Genomic DNA, 14,170 nt, shown 5'->3' on the forward strand with positions numbered 1-14,170 from the left:
CCATAGCTGTTCACAAATTCCCATCTGACTCAACATCCGCACAGGGATATAGCTCAGCTTTCACATACTCCATGCACCTTCTTTACTTCAGCATAACCTGCTTCCTGTGCTCATACTCAGCTGCACACACAAGAAGAGCTTGGTGACCCTGGTTTCTATGTAGCTGCCTTATGACACCGTGCCTGGAGCTGCCCGCTCCTCCCTCCGCACGTAACCGTCAGGTTCCGCCACCTCTCCTGTGCTTGTGGAACAGCACAGCCGCTCTCCCTTCTTTGTTTCTCCGCTCATCTATGCACAGCTCATCTGGGCTATGCAAACATGTCCCAGCTCATCTGGGCTATGCAAACATAAACGCTAATCCGTGAAATGCAATGTCTTTTGTCAGTTATAACACTGAGTCACAGTCTAATTTTAATGATGCTGAAAAATGTTAATTGCGTCCCAGGGCAATACTTGTTCCCTGCTGAATTTATTAGTTTGTTTACCACATCTCCTCCTCTTGTGCATGTTCATTAGACAGGCTGATAAAACACACAAAAATGCTGTGTGTGTCAGTGGGGTGGTAGAAGACCAGCTAAGTGTGGGGAGGCAGAGGAACTGTTTCTGCCAGGGCGAAGAGATGGTTAAATGCATGTGATGTGCAGTGAAGTCTGGGCCATGAAATAAACAGTGAAGGGGTGGCCCGGCCACCACTGCCACAGGAACACGTGGCTGAATTTGGGGCAGTTTTAGGCAGGCACAAGCTGACCATGAAGCCATCCCTCCTGGCAGCAAGGGACCTGGCGATGCTGGCAGGTTATTTCTGCAGGGCAGGAGTTCAGCCGCTTCTAGGCTTCTTAGCAAAAGTGTTTATTGACTTGAAGGCCTGTATTTATACAGCAGTACTGCAGTGCTGCAGCCCTACCGGGGAATAGCAGCAGGTTTTTCATCAACATGCTTTTGGCTCAAGTTACTTATCTCTTTGGTTGTGGGTTTCTGAAGCTATCCTCTAAAACCAGCTGAAATGTAACATAAAGGAGACTTACCATCTCTGTGAAGAATTATTTTAGGGTCAAACAGTTCCTTATTACTGTGATCATGAAGCCTCCCAATTAGCACTCCTGTGTGTAACAGGACATTGGCAAAACAAATCTAATGTATAGACACACAAGAAAACAACTGATGATGCCAGGAAATGCAACTGCTAATTTATACGGACTACCCCATCCCTTTGCTCACTCGGCAGCTCTAGGTTTCAGACCTAAGGCTGGCTATTCCTTGGCTTTTAAGCGCCACCTGTTGAAACATGAAGCCACACGTCAGAGGCCAGCACTGGGATACTTGCTGATGTCATCAAATCATGCAGCTCTAAAAACGTCGCTCAGATGGGAACTGGGGAAAAAAATCAAATCCGCAACAAACTAAACAGTGTTTCACGTCTTTATAGTCTCTGGTTCCAAAGAAGCTGGGGCAAATGAAAGCAAAAGTCACAGTTTCCAGGATTTCTTCATCATCAAAATGAAGTAGGCATCACTGTCCACAGAAGCACTAACTCCAGAGTAGTAGTTCAAAAATTCTTCTTTTGTAACCTAAGAATGAGAAAAACAGTGCTTACAATGTGTGATGGCTACATACCGTGACCCAAAGCAAGATGTTTATGTAACACATTGACATATTTTGCAAATAATTCTTTTGCATCTTCCAGAGAAGTCTGATTTTTAGGTCAGACTGTGCTAATCTGCCATTAGGATGTGTTGCTGCAGCATGCTCTCACACAGTGTTTGGTCCAATGACCCTGAGATCAATGGAATGAGCTTCCTGCACTGGGAGACAGAGCGGTTGCTATGCCCTTGGAAAATGAATAAAAGAAAAGTTACTCCAGTTATTGGTAAATATTGAGTGCATAACTTAGATGTCACAATGACATAGATTAGTCCAACATTAGCACCATCACCAAATGAAGGTAAGAAGCCCCAGAGGTTAGTCAACCAAAAAAAAATGAGAAAAAAAGCAGAAATGCATTGGTGGAAATGTCTAAAGGAATAAATTTATGCCACAAAGTCAGAGCTTCTCTAAAGAAATCTGCAATTTTTTTCCAGAAAATGTACATAAGCTAAAAAAAAAAAAATCAGTAAATTTTTAATGCTAAAGCATCAGTTGAAAGAAAAAAAAATAAATTGCAGCTTTTGGCAAAAATATCATGTTTTCTACGAAAAAAGAGCAGATTTATCTCTGGAAAATAAACACTGCTCACATTTTACCACAACCTCTGCTTTTCCACAGAAAACCAGGCTTGAGTTAACTTTCACAAAACATTGCACTGCCTTTCTTTCTCGTTTTTCTTACTTGCCAAGACGTTCAACAAAGTCTGGATCCCATCCCCATTCTTCAGCTGCAGCTCCCGTGGGGACCAACAGCAACGTTGTAAGCTGGGAGGAAGCCAGGTCCAGGTTTCAGCAGAGACGGGGCTGCCGTACCCGGGGTCAGCTGCAAACCAGTGAGCTGAAGCTTTTGCATCCTACAGCGCTCCCGCCTCCTGCAGCCTCTGTTGGTGTGAGAGCTAAGAGGTGCTAGAGCCGAAACCAATGCTCGCTTTGAAATCACGGAGACTTCAAATTCAGCTGGAGCAAACCAGTATGGCCGGGGGCTGCTTCAAATACCGAGGCTGCTGTCAGCCACCTGAGGCCTTGGTATTAAGTACAGCCCACCAGGAAATGTGCTTTCTGCTCATCCTTTCCTCCTCTGAGAAAGGAATTCTAGAGAAACAGGATGGGCTATAATCATAGCGAAAGTCACAGAAAGTGGGCAGCTGCCAATGGCGGCAGGTTGCTCTTGGCGTTATCTGTTTTCCCAGGGAAAGCTGAGTGTGCTGCTGCTGCTCCTGGTGCGGAGGACAGGAGCTGGGAGGCAAAATAACCAAAATGACCAGGCTCGCTCCTTCTGCCAGCCAGTGACAGCAGAGGCTGGGAGCCCAGCTCTGGGATGGCAAAGCTCTGCTCTGCCCACGCGGCTGCAGAGGTTTGCGGCAGTACCGTGTAAAAGCCGTTACATAAAGGCAAGTCGGCTTTCATGCAGCTATGTGCGCAGGTGGTTTCATCTGCAAAAACCTCAGCTGCTTCCATCTGCTTCTGCCAAGACAGCTTTGTGCCAGGAGACCAACAAAATGAATCAGATCAGTGAATATACCTTGTGGTCTAATTTCAAGAATATATGCCAGCGAGTGGGGTTTGCATTAAAACCCAGTTGCTTGAACCAGAAATTTATGCTGCAGGAGAGAACATGAGCCAAACAACACTTCTGGACCATATCAAGCCAAAAATTTCCCCTCCAGGACAAAAACACGAAGCCACAAAAGCACAAAAGGGGCAAAACCAAAATGCAGTACAGGATGCTGCAGGAGTGCCACCTTTCCCTGGGGAACATACCAGAGTGAGAGGCTGTCCCCTGCCTCTCCACCCCCATGCCTTGGGGTCACAGGGATGCTCTGATGGCTCAGGCAGAGGTCGGAGCAGAGTTTGGGGGAGGTATAACGGAGCCTTTTCCCTCTATGAGCAACCACAGGGCTCCGCCAGCATTTTTGGAGCATGCTCCTGGCGCTGCCGGGCAGAGCTCAGCCCTGACAAGGCGCTGTGCCATGGGGCAGGCTGGAGCTCAAGGTGCAGGCAAAACCTTCGCCTCTGGTATTGGCCACAGCCCTGCAGACTCAGATGTTCCTATGGTTTATGCCATCCTGTTTAGCGTCTGTTGCACAATCAGAAAGAAGAAATAGTGCTTCAAACACGAAGCACCGATCAAGATCTGACAATCTTGATGCTAGCGCCAGATACGATCGCGTGCATTGCCACCTATCTCCCAGTATCTGCCGTGTGCGCTGTGCAACCACAGACTGGCAGGACAGCCTGCATCACCATCTATCTCCAGCATCTGCTGGGTCTGTAACCAGCACACAGCAGCCTGCAGCTGAGCGCAGGCGCTTGAGCTTCATTTTTGGCTCTCCCAGATCGCAGTGTAGCAGCCCCAGCAGACAGGGACAGTGAAGTGCTAAAGGACGGCTCTGGGCATCTGCTGTTAGCCCTGATATTCCTTCATGTCAGGTTCAAATCCCTTTAACTTGCCTTTAGCCTCTGCAAAGTGCTTCCACTGAATCTCAGGTGTGTGTGCCCAGTGTGTCATTATGGCTGCAGGTCTCCTCGTAGACGTTTTCCTACCTAGCAGTCAATGCAATGCTTGTGTTTGTTCCATGAATTTGCACGTGTATTAATCAAATGATATTTCTTACAGCACAGATTCCAGTTTGTGTTCTACGGCATCTGATTACAAGTGAAAAATCACATGTTATTCTTTCCCAGATCATTTCTTTTTCCTGAAAGCACTATACCTTTTCTGCAGCTTCCAGTTTTTACTCAGGTTGCTCCAGGACCAACTCTGTTCCCACAGAAGCGATCGGAAACTTTGCCACCGACTTTGAAGGGATCTGAAGCCAGCCCTTGGAAATGTGGTCTGTTCAAATTCCAAAATGACTACACTGTGAAAAATGTCCTCCTGATGCTGAGAAACGTATCCAGCAAGCGATGAGGTTCACACGCAGGGAGACCCAAGGAGCCGGCGGCCGCTCGGACACCGGGGGTGCATGCGGCTCTCATCTGCAGGCTGGGCGCTGAGCCCTCCCACCAGGACAAGAGGGTTTGAGCTCTCCTGGCTCACATCCTTCAGGTCCCCACACAAAACCCCGTTAGTCACGCTCAATGCAGAAATCTCACCCTGCAGCACTGAGCTTTCCCCAGCCACCACAGGCTCCGGCTAAGGCTCCCAGAGGCCAGTGACAAAGCTTCTGCTGGTTTTAAAAGAGCATAGTTGCTTCCAGTACCACTCCTCCCTTCTGAAAAGCTATATTGCATTTGGGATTAAGTAAAATCGGAAAGTATTAGCACTGAAAAGACAAACTGGTAACAGTTATTCAGATTAAAACTTCCACTGCACTTGATTAAATGTCAGCACAACAGATCGCTGTGGGGTCTGAAGACATGAGATAGCGTGCCAGAAGGAAATAGTGTTTTCATTTTGTGATTCCCACAGTCTGTTCATATGACTTTTTTTTTAATTTGAAACATAGGAGACAGATAATATGGCACCCTGTTGTGGAGCCAATTAATAAATGAGAAATAAATGGATTCTACTCAAGCTGCCTGGACATGTACAGCCTCTATTTGATAGTAAGTTTGTTTTTCATATAAGGTATGTTGGCGCTTAAGTAGCATCGCAGTAAGTAAAGGTTCCTCTTATGATCGATGGCAATCATAAAGAGACTCTTTCCACCAGTTTCCAGAGTCAGCCAGTATGCAAGTTCCTGGAGGCTTACAGGTCAAAGAAAATAATTGAGTTTGAACAGCCTTTACTAAGGAATTGCAAGCAGCTGTTGCTTGTACTGAGACCATAGCTGGACAAAACAAATGCAGTTTGCACAGGACCAGAGCAGCAAGCACTCAGGACTTCAGTGTTTGAACTGTTAGCAGCCCAGGCTAAGTAAGAGCCGAGACTTCATCAGTCAAGCTCTTTTGAAAGTCCAGTCTATAAACTTATACTGCTTTTAGCTGGCTGCCAGCCTGAAATGGATCAAATGCTGCCATACAGAAGCCATTTACTCTTTGCTACAAGCAGCAGCATCTCAGTTTGGGAGAGCAGTAAAACGACATGAGAGAAGCAAAAAGAAGAAGACAAAAGGAAAAGGAATCAAGGCAGGAATAATTAGACAGCAACGCCCCCCTCTTCTCTTTTCTTTTTTTTTTTCCCTCCAGTTTCCTTTGTGCACCATTTCCCCACTCTCTGTATGGGGAAAGACAGAAGATCTCAGAACTGAGACAGCCTCATTGATGCGACCAGGAGGGCAGGTTCCCATCCTTTTTTCAGCATCAGAAACAGAAGATGACAAGACAAGAAAGTTACAAGTTCTTAAGTTCCCAGAAAGTTCCCTGAAGTCATAGCATGGTCATAAACCAGCATAAACACAAAAAGTAGTAAGCAGCTTTCAGTGTAGGTACGTACAGACAACAGCTACCAGACCAGTAAATGTCGCAGGAACGGTGAGAAGAAAATATTGTAACACACGTATGCCCTTTAAAGAAAAATATTAGTGAGATGATCTCACAGTACAAAAAGAAAGACATCAAAGGGGGGAAAAAGCTATAAGCGGGCCCACGGAGGTTTGAAGCATGGCATGCACAGAAAAGATGCCTGTATGCCAAGTTGTAAGCCAGGGAGAAAACAGGGCTTTAAAGAGCGTTTGGCATTTATTCTGCTCCGTGTCTCCCCTTCTTGATTTGTTTCTCCCTCCAGCCTCCTGGCACTGGGAACTCACGTGTTCCCAGCAGCGAGCTGAGCAGTTGCTCCATCCCACAAGTGAGACTCAAGAAGCCAAGACATGTTGCAGTGCTACAGGCGAGAGGGCTACTTGACCCTCCTGGGACAGGCTTCGCCACATTTATAACAGTCTGCTGCAGACCACCACCCTTCCAGAATATTTTGGTTTCCTCCTCTTGTATCCTCTAACAGAGCTGTATCTAACACTGGAGGAGGGGATACATTCAGGAGCCAGAGGGACCTACTGCGGATGTCTGAGAAGAAAGGAGCAGCTCATCTCAGAAAAGACAAGACATGTCAGGGGTGCAGGGAGAAAAGGGACAGATCTGCAGAGTGATGGGATGCCAGATCTGCTCTCTGATTATGCTCCGATCCCCTGAGGGAGCCTACCAAAGCATCTGGGAATTATTTCTGCAGATTGACTGTAATTGGTACAGTTACTGGAAGCTGTTATTATGGAAAATGAGTGTGGTGTTGTGCATACACTTAATCATGGAAACCTACAAAAGGTGGAGATAAAGTCTTGCTCCTTTAATCATATGATCAGAGTTTCCAAGCATTCTTCATCATGATGATAAAATAGACATCTGTGTCTATTGAAGCGCTGACTCCTGCATAGTAGTTCATGAATTCTTCTGTTGTGACCTGAGACAGAAGGATTTAAAATAGGAAAATGAACCTTTATTTTTTTTCTAATGCTGTAAGTCAAAACCACACTTTGAGAAGAACTCTAAATGAAACTTAACACTTGCTATTTCACATTGTTGCTAGTGAAAAGGAATCCAACAGGAAGAATGAAGACACTGAAAATATGCACAAATTCACTTCTTTGCTAGAAATAAGAGCTCTTGTTCTCCAGGAACACTTGGATGGAAATGAAACATGCAGAGTTAAACTAACCTTACCAGGAACTGAAGTTAAAATCAGTGCTGCCGAAGAAGACAAATGTTTTAATGCATTTTTTTCCAGGGATGCTACAATCTGGTTCTTTGCATTATTATTAATAAAAGTGGATGGGGTTTCTGGTGCAACCCAGAGACAGCTAGGAGCTTTATATCCATTCAGTAGAGAGAAAGTATCATTGCTCTAAACAGGTCTTGCTTAAAGAAGCAAACATTCTTTCAACTACCTAAGAGTTTTGAATCTCTTTCACGGGTATTTTGGGGTGGAATCAGTTTTTAAATGATAATTTTTTAAAAAATCAGATAGTAGATAGAAACAGTGCATGTCTCTTGTGATGCCTTAGCTCTTGAACTGTATAGGTCATTCTTCGAATAAACATCACATAGAAAAATATCTGCTCCTACCACGTTGTGCATTTGAGAGCTAAGTAAAACGTGACAATGAGAAGTGAACACTGTAGACTGTCCTGCCATCAGGAACTGATTACAAGCTTTGCTGACCCTGCCTGTTTCAGAGGCACCCAGCAAGATCATGGTGAAGAGGACCTTTCTAGCAGATGCTTAGCCTTGAGGCATTTCTGCTAAAAACATTCTACGTGTTCAGCTCATACCAGTGTCATTAGTGATCTCTGATTCAGGCACAGGAAAGGCACAGTCAGTTCCCAGAAGAAACTGCAACTGCGTGGGCTAACGTCAGGATTGCTGAACAAGAGGTAGCTAACGTCAGGATTGCTGAACAAGAGGTAGGTGCTCAGAGTAACTTTTCTGTAAGGTCAAACACTGCAGTGTTTATAAGATACAAGGCACTGAACTTGTCAAGAATCATTTTGGGGACTCATTTAATGTGTTCATGTATGACCTCAGCACAAAAAGCAGGAATATTTTGCTTGAGGTTTGCTAGACGCCACCACTGCTGCAGAGAAGGAAGGGGACAACTCACAGAACTGGTTCCTCTGAGGATGACACAACAGAAAAAGGGATGAAATTCAGCTCTACCAAGTGCAAAGTCATGCCCAAGGGAAACAAAAACCATCAGCTCTCTACAAACTGAGAGCCTGCTTATTGGAAACAAAGCAAGTGGAAGATTTGGGTGTAGTAGCCAGCTATTAGACAGGTAGGAATCACCAGTGTAGTGCAGCCATGAAAACCCAGGTGCAACCTGAGAAGTGCAAAGTGTTAAAGACATTCCACAATGCGCTGATGAAACCCTATCTAGTTTGTTATTATCAACACCTCGGACTGAGAATGTCACTATGTGAACAGCAGAGATCCACAATTGCTCTGAGTTGGTCAGACATGTGTAAGTTCAGACCAAAGAAGTTTGCAGATACATAACGAGGGGAAACAAAGCAGGTTGGCTTGGAGGTGGTTACAAAGCGGATGCATAAGTAGTCCATCACAGAAGGTGCCCAGGCTTTGCACCTGCGCCAGAAAGTCGAGGCGGAGGGCAGGAAGGGCTCCCAGCCCTGCCTCAGCTAGTAGCTCCTCAGAGCACATGGCTGGCGGCAGCCCCCCAGCCCCACACTCCCTCCAACTCTCTGTGGATAAACCTCTCTCTGTTAAGGACTGATTTCCAAGCCAAGTGTCTTAGTAACTACACACACTGGAGAAGTGCTAACTATAAAGTATTTCACGTGTTACAGAACCTGCTTTTGAACTGGATCATAGTATTTATTCTCCTAAGAAGTGAAAAATCCTCCAGTTTATGTGGATCTTGAAAATCAGCAATCATGTGGGTTAGTCTGAAGATATACTTAGAGTAATCTATGGAAGTAGAGCATTAAGGCTACAAGCAATCTCACATCTAACCTTGCACCTCCTGCAGACCCCCTTTGCCTCCAAATGCGTAAGCAAGCTGCACCAACAGTCCTACACAGAGGTTATGCATCCATTTTACTGTCCCCCATAAATGTGACACAAATGCATGTTTGGTACTGAGATCACTCTCACATTTAATAATTTAAGTCAAATGCTGAGTCAGATGGTGATTTCATGGCTTGACATCAGGTGTTCCACTTACCTTCCCATCTTTGTCATAGGGTGAATCAAAATTATCCAGAAAGGCCCTAAAAACTTGATCTTCTGTCCAGTCTCCATTTTGGTATTTCGGATGATGCTTTGCATTATACACCCCCCGTAAGTCTTCAATTGTTATGACACCATCACCAGTCTTATCTAACTTCCTAAATGCCTGCATGATGATCTCTTTTCTTGCATTCGACATGGGAGGCTGTAAAGAAATATTAACAGAATCATTTTATTTCTGCCAAATACTTGCCCAGTTCCACATTCAAGTAGCTGCTGTTGTTAATAGTAAACCTATTTCAAGGCACTTGGGACAACAAGCTGCTGACAGTCTACACTGTCCATGAGCTAGGAAGGGCCATATATCACCAAAAAAGCAGTGTGGTCAAGACTATTCAGTGTCTATCAATACAATAGTAAATGGACAATAAGAGAAAATGCTACCTAGAACACTTTTCTATTCTACCCATTTTAAATATTTCTAACAAGAAATTACTATTTACTCTAAGCACTAATTATTTTCTTTCTTAATTGTTTAGACTTCAGCAGAGCAAAGAGGCTCCAACCAAAATCAGTCATACTGTGATTGATTAGAGAAAGCCACCACTGGACTAGTTCATAAGGAGATGGATCATAAAATGATGGACAAAGAAGTGAGATAAATGGGCTGAACCACACAGGTACCTGGATTTCAATACAGGACTTTAGGTACCTAAATCAAGGCAGAAATTAATAGAAAAACCCATTATAACAATTTATTTGCAACTATTCTATTCTATTCTATTCTATTCTATTCGCAAGGAGCCTTACACCTTGCCACCTTGCCAATAAATTGCAGAGACGTGTTGGCTTCTGAGCTCTCTCATCCACAGAGGAATTGTTTAGGGTGATTTTCTCCTTTAGCATATTTAGATGGAAATAGAATATTTTAATTTCTCAAGAGTTACTGACTTTCTAAATAGAGCTGTAGACTTTGCTAATTACTAAGATGAACAAAAGTGCTGTGTTTTGTGTTCAGGTAATGACGAATCAAGGCTTTTTCTCCATTTAATGCAGTAATAACATAAATTCCCAGACTTACTCTCAGTGTAACAAGAAATTCATCAAAATCAATTGTTCCACTGCCATCTTTATCAAATATCCGGAAAATCTCTTGTGCTTCTTCCTTGTCTATCATCATAGCATAATCATTTAATCCTTTCACAAACTCTTTGAAATCAAGGGTCCTGCTGTTGTCATCATCCATAATCCGAAATACTCTGTGGAAAATGTGCAATTTGAGGAGAATGCATAGGAAAACTTGGAGAATGCTGCAGCAGTTTAGCACAGTGCTGGAGCACAGGGACACCTTATTGAGATAACATTTCCCCTTTGTATAGTCTTCTGAGAAAAAAAAAAAACAAAAGGAGGAAAAAAATAACAACAAAAAACCCCCACACTTACTGACAGCAGAGATTACTTGCTTAGATTGGGTGCCTGAATATTACACAGAGGAAGTTAAATGAGGTGAAGGCTGCCTTAACTGAAGGAGCCTTCCTATTCATTATACATTGAGCCGTCTAAAAGTTGGCCATGGAGATGAAGTTCCAGCTGGACACCTAGGGTCCCTCTCTGGTTTATGGGGCCTGGGAGGGGTTTCAGGGTGTGATGCAGCTCCCCTTTCCTAGGGGTGGGGTGACCCACGCTCTCAGGGGAACTGCAGCAGTCTAGACGCCTCCCATAGACTGGACAGCTAATAGACCATTACACACAAGGGAATCTCACCCCAAAGGAAAGGAAGCACAAAATGCCTAGTATTGAGATACTTCAGTTAATTATAGAAAATACCAAAGAGAGAGATATGTTGTATGTTCCCCCCCTCTCCCTGGCAGGATTTGTTGTGGGTCTCAAGGAAGCACCTTCCTCTGAGGGATTCACGGTCCTCAGTCCTTCAACAGGCAAGCAGGTCCGTCCTGTCTCCCAAAACACAGCAGCCCCAAGCCCAGGCTCTGTGGGTTGTGGCATTTGCATTGGAACCAGGAAACTCAAGTTTTGGTACCTGCTTAGCCCATGAGCCTCTTGCAGCTAAAACTATTAGGCTGAATAATGGATTTGACTTCTTAGACTCACCTGCTAAGTCCTTTGATGCCTGCAGACCCCCTTGCTAAACACTGCAGGCGAAGTCTTTCTACAGGGTCGGTGGTTTTGGACAGGTTTCTTTTGGCCTGGATTGCCATCTCTCGGTCATGCCTTGCTGTGCCTGGCATCTGGAAGGCCAAAGTACTCATACGGCGTGGATTCACATACACAGGGCAGAGTGCTGAAACCTGCCTTAGTACATGGAGCATCCCAAATCCCTCACTTGCAAGGTGCTGGCAACTCTCTCATGAGGACTTATTTTGACCCTCTATTTCCTTTTCCTTATATTCTTCTATCTGAAGGGGAAATTGCCAATATGGGCCACCAACCCCGAAAGGAGAGCTCAGACAACCACCCTGTGATTAACCCAGATGCAAATATGAAAGTGTGGGTAAGAATTTGCTGCCTACAGTGTATGAACACAGCAAAAACTGTGGGATGCAGGCAGGAGAGCACTGCTGCCTCCACATCCCCAGCAGCCCTGCTGAGCCTCCTCAGCCTGGCCAGGTTTGCAGTTCGCATTTGCCCACAGGTAGAGCTGTGACAGCAAAAATTGTTCTGGGTGAGGACCTTTTCCTTATGTTTGCTTTTGTTCCACTGTAGTCCTAATTCTCCAGAGCAGGGCTTTCTCCCATTGCACATCTGAGCGACAGCCATCACCCCGAGACCTGATCGCGCCTACAGATGACACCTTGTGCTGTTTTAACATAACTGCAGAACAAATTAATACCTTAAATTTGCACAGCATTTAGCACCCCAGGATTTCAGGACTCTGCCAACAGTCACATAAGCCTTCCAGCTTCCCTCAGAGGAAAACAGTGGAATAAAAAGTGGGAAAACCAGCCCGTGGACTTGCAGCACTGCAACAGCACCAGCAAGAGCAGCATGCCTGAGCTGGCAGAGGGTACTCCTCACACAGGGATTATTTGTGCCTAGTGCTAAGAACACCAGGGCTGCCCATGCCCATACTGACACTTTAGGGGCACGCTGAATCCTTGCCCCTGGGCACACACTCAGGGCCAGGACTGCTGCTCCCTAGCCTGGCTGCCGGGTCTGCAGATCATGAAGGCCCCCAAAATATTTTCCAGCCTTTAAAGCATCACAGGACCAGGGCACAAAAGAGTCACAGAAGGGCTGGGCTGAGTTACAGCAGAGCTCTTGACTCGGAGGGCACTTGGTGCTCTGCTGAGGGTGCTCTGGGATGGGGAGATGAAGATGGGCAGCCCTGTGAGGCACCGTCAGTGCATGTTGCAGTTCCAATCTTGTTGTCATTGCACATGCAGAAGTGTGAATTGAAACAGTCAGAGAAAACTTCTGAGAAACATAGAATTAAACTGTTTCACCTTAACTAATCCGCTCTTGTCTACAGAGCATTGGCTACGGCAGCTGGTAATGTCACATGTGCTGACTTCTGCAACTCCTTCAGTCGACACCAGCTGGGCTTGGAAAAACAGAAAAATAAAATGTTTTTGTTCCCCCCAAATGGTTTCAGTAATAGCTTATTGTAGAAGTCTAGCGTGGTAGAAAAGAGACCATTTCAGCTTTTGCTTCAGCCAGGATGAACAAAGTTCTTCTGGGAACTCATTAACAAGTGACCAGAAAAACCCTGCAGCTATGTGAGATCAGCAGTCAGAAAAGTTTTCTGCAAACAATGACCTGTCCTTAAGGGGAGATGTTTAGCTGGCAAGAATATAAAATACAGGGACATTACATAAGCAAAGTGCAAACTATATTTACATTATATAAGTATGTACTATAGCTTATATATATATAATGCCTATGCATCTATATACAGAGTACATAATGCATGCATAGCACTGTGCAGGATGCCTCTATACTATGTTATGTATTTATATAGATCCATAAATACTGAGACCAACGACGACATAATGTGTCTCCACTGCACGCTGCAAAAATCTACACAAACACACCCCATGCAAAGAGTGTAGTAGCTCTTTGCCTCGGGTTCAGTGGAGGCATTTCCAGTATATTGCAATGTGCATCAAATAATCATTGCAGCGAGATTCATGAACTGAGGCTAGGGAAGGATCATCCGATATGATATGTATTATGATCTCCTGGACCTCAATAAAAGCCACTGAAACTGGCCAATCCTCAGCTATCCCTGCAGTAAGTACAAAGTTTGCTTCTACACCTAGAAGCATTTTTAGCTGAGAACGCACCATCTCTAGGCTAAGTTGTTCCAGTATTGAATAATTTTCTTTTTAAAATATATTCTTTGTTTCTAGTCTGAATTTCCCCCATCACTAGATGCTGTTTTACTTTCTTTTACTAGATTAAAGAGCTATTTATTAAAAATTTGTCCAGATGCAAACACTTGACAGTCCCTTTTAAACCCTCTTTGGCTAAGTAATTAGACAGAGCTTAGGACTCTTGCTACAAAATGAGTTTCCAGATGTCAGACAATTCTGCTGTTGTTCCTGAACTTTTCCAGTTTTTTCCAGTGTTCCTGCTGAAGTGGGACAGAGCACTCTAATGATCTCACTAATGCCATAGGCACAGCTATTCTCATTTTTTTCCCCATGTATCATGGTTAAAAATACTAACAGCAAATATTGCTGCTGCTCTTTGCAAATCTCCATTCTCTGTACTGTTCAGTAACAAAAACACCAACACCATGTTGCTATATAAAACTCAACAATTAAAGTCTGTTTGTAAAGTGATTGCACTTACACATTACACTAAAGCCTCTTAAACATGACCTGGCTTCCTGTGTCACACAGCAGTATGCATTTGAGAATCCTTTCTATACATTCAATAAATACAGA

General features: G+C 44.4%; 1 protein-coding gene across 2 annotated transcripts; it reads right to left on the reverse strand.

The window, feature by feature from the left end:
* Positions 1-1,466: 1,466 nt before the first annotated feature.
* Positions 1,467-11,572, reverse strand: CAPSL (calcyphosine like). 2 transcript variants are annotated; one of them, XM_072860096.1, is made up of 4 exons: positions 11,373-11,572; positions 10,345-10,522; positions 9,259-9,468; positions 1,467-1,568 (listed from the first exon to the last, which is right to left on the reverse strand). In XM_072860096.1, the coding sequence occupies exons 1-4, from the start codon at positions 11,528-11,530 to the stop codon at positions 1,467-1,469; spliced, it is 648 nt and encodes a 215-aa protein (XP_072716197.1). In that variant the 5' UTR covers positions 11,531-11,572. The 2 variants fall into 2 exon arrangements, with proteins under 2 accessions (XP_072716197.1, XP_072716198.1); XM_072860097.1 differs by lacking the exon at positions 1,467-1,568 and adding an exon at positions 6,880-6,981.
* Positions 11,573-14,170: the final 2,598 nt, after the last annotated feature.

Source organism: Ciconia boyciana, chromosome 4 (assembly GCF_034638445.1).
Source record: "Ciconia boyciana chromosome 4, ASM3463844v1, whole genome shotgun sequence".
Lineage (NCBI taxonomy): Eukaryota > Metazoa > Chordata > Aves > Ciconiiformes > Ciconiidae > Ciconia > Ciconia boyciana.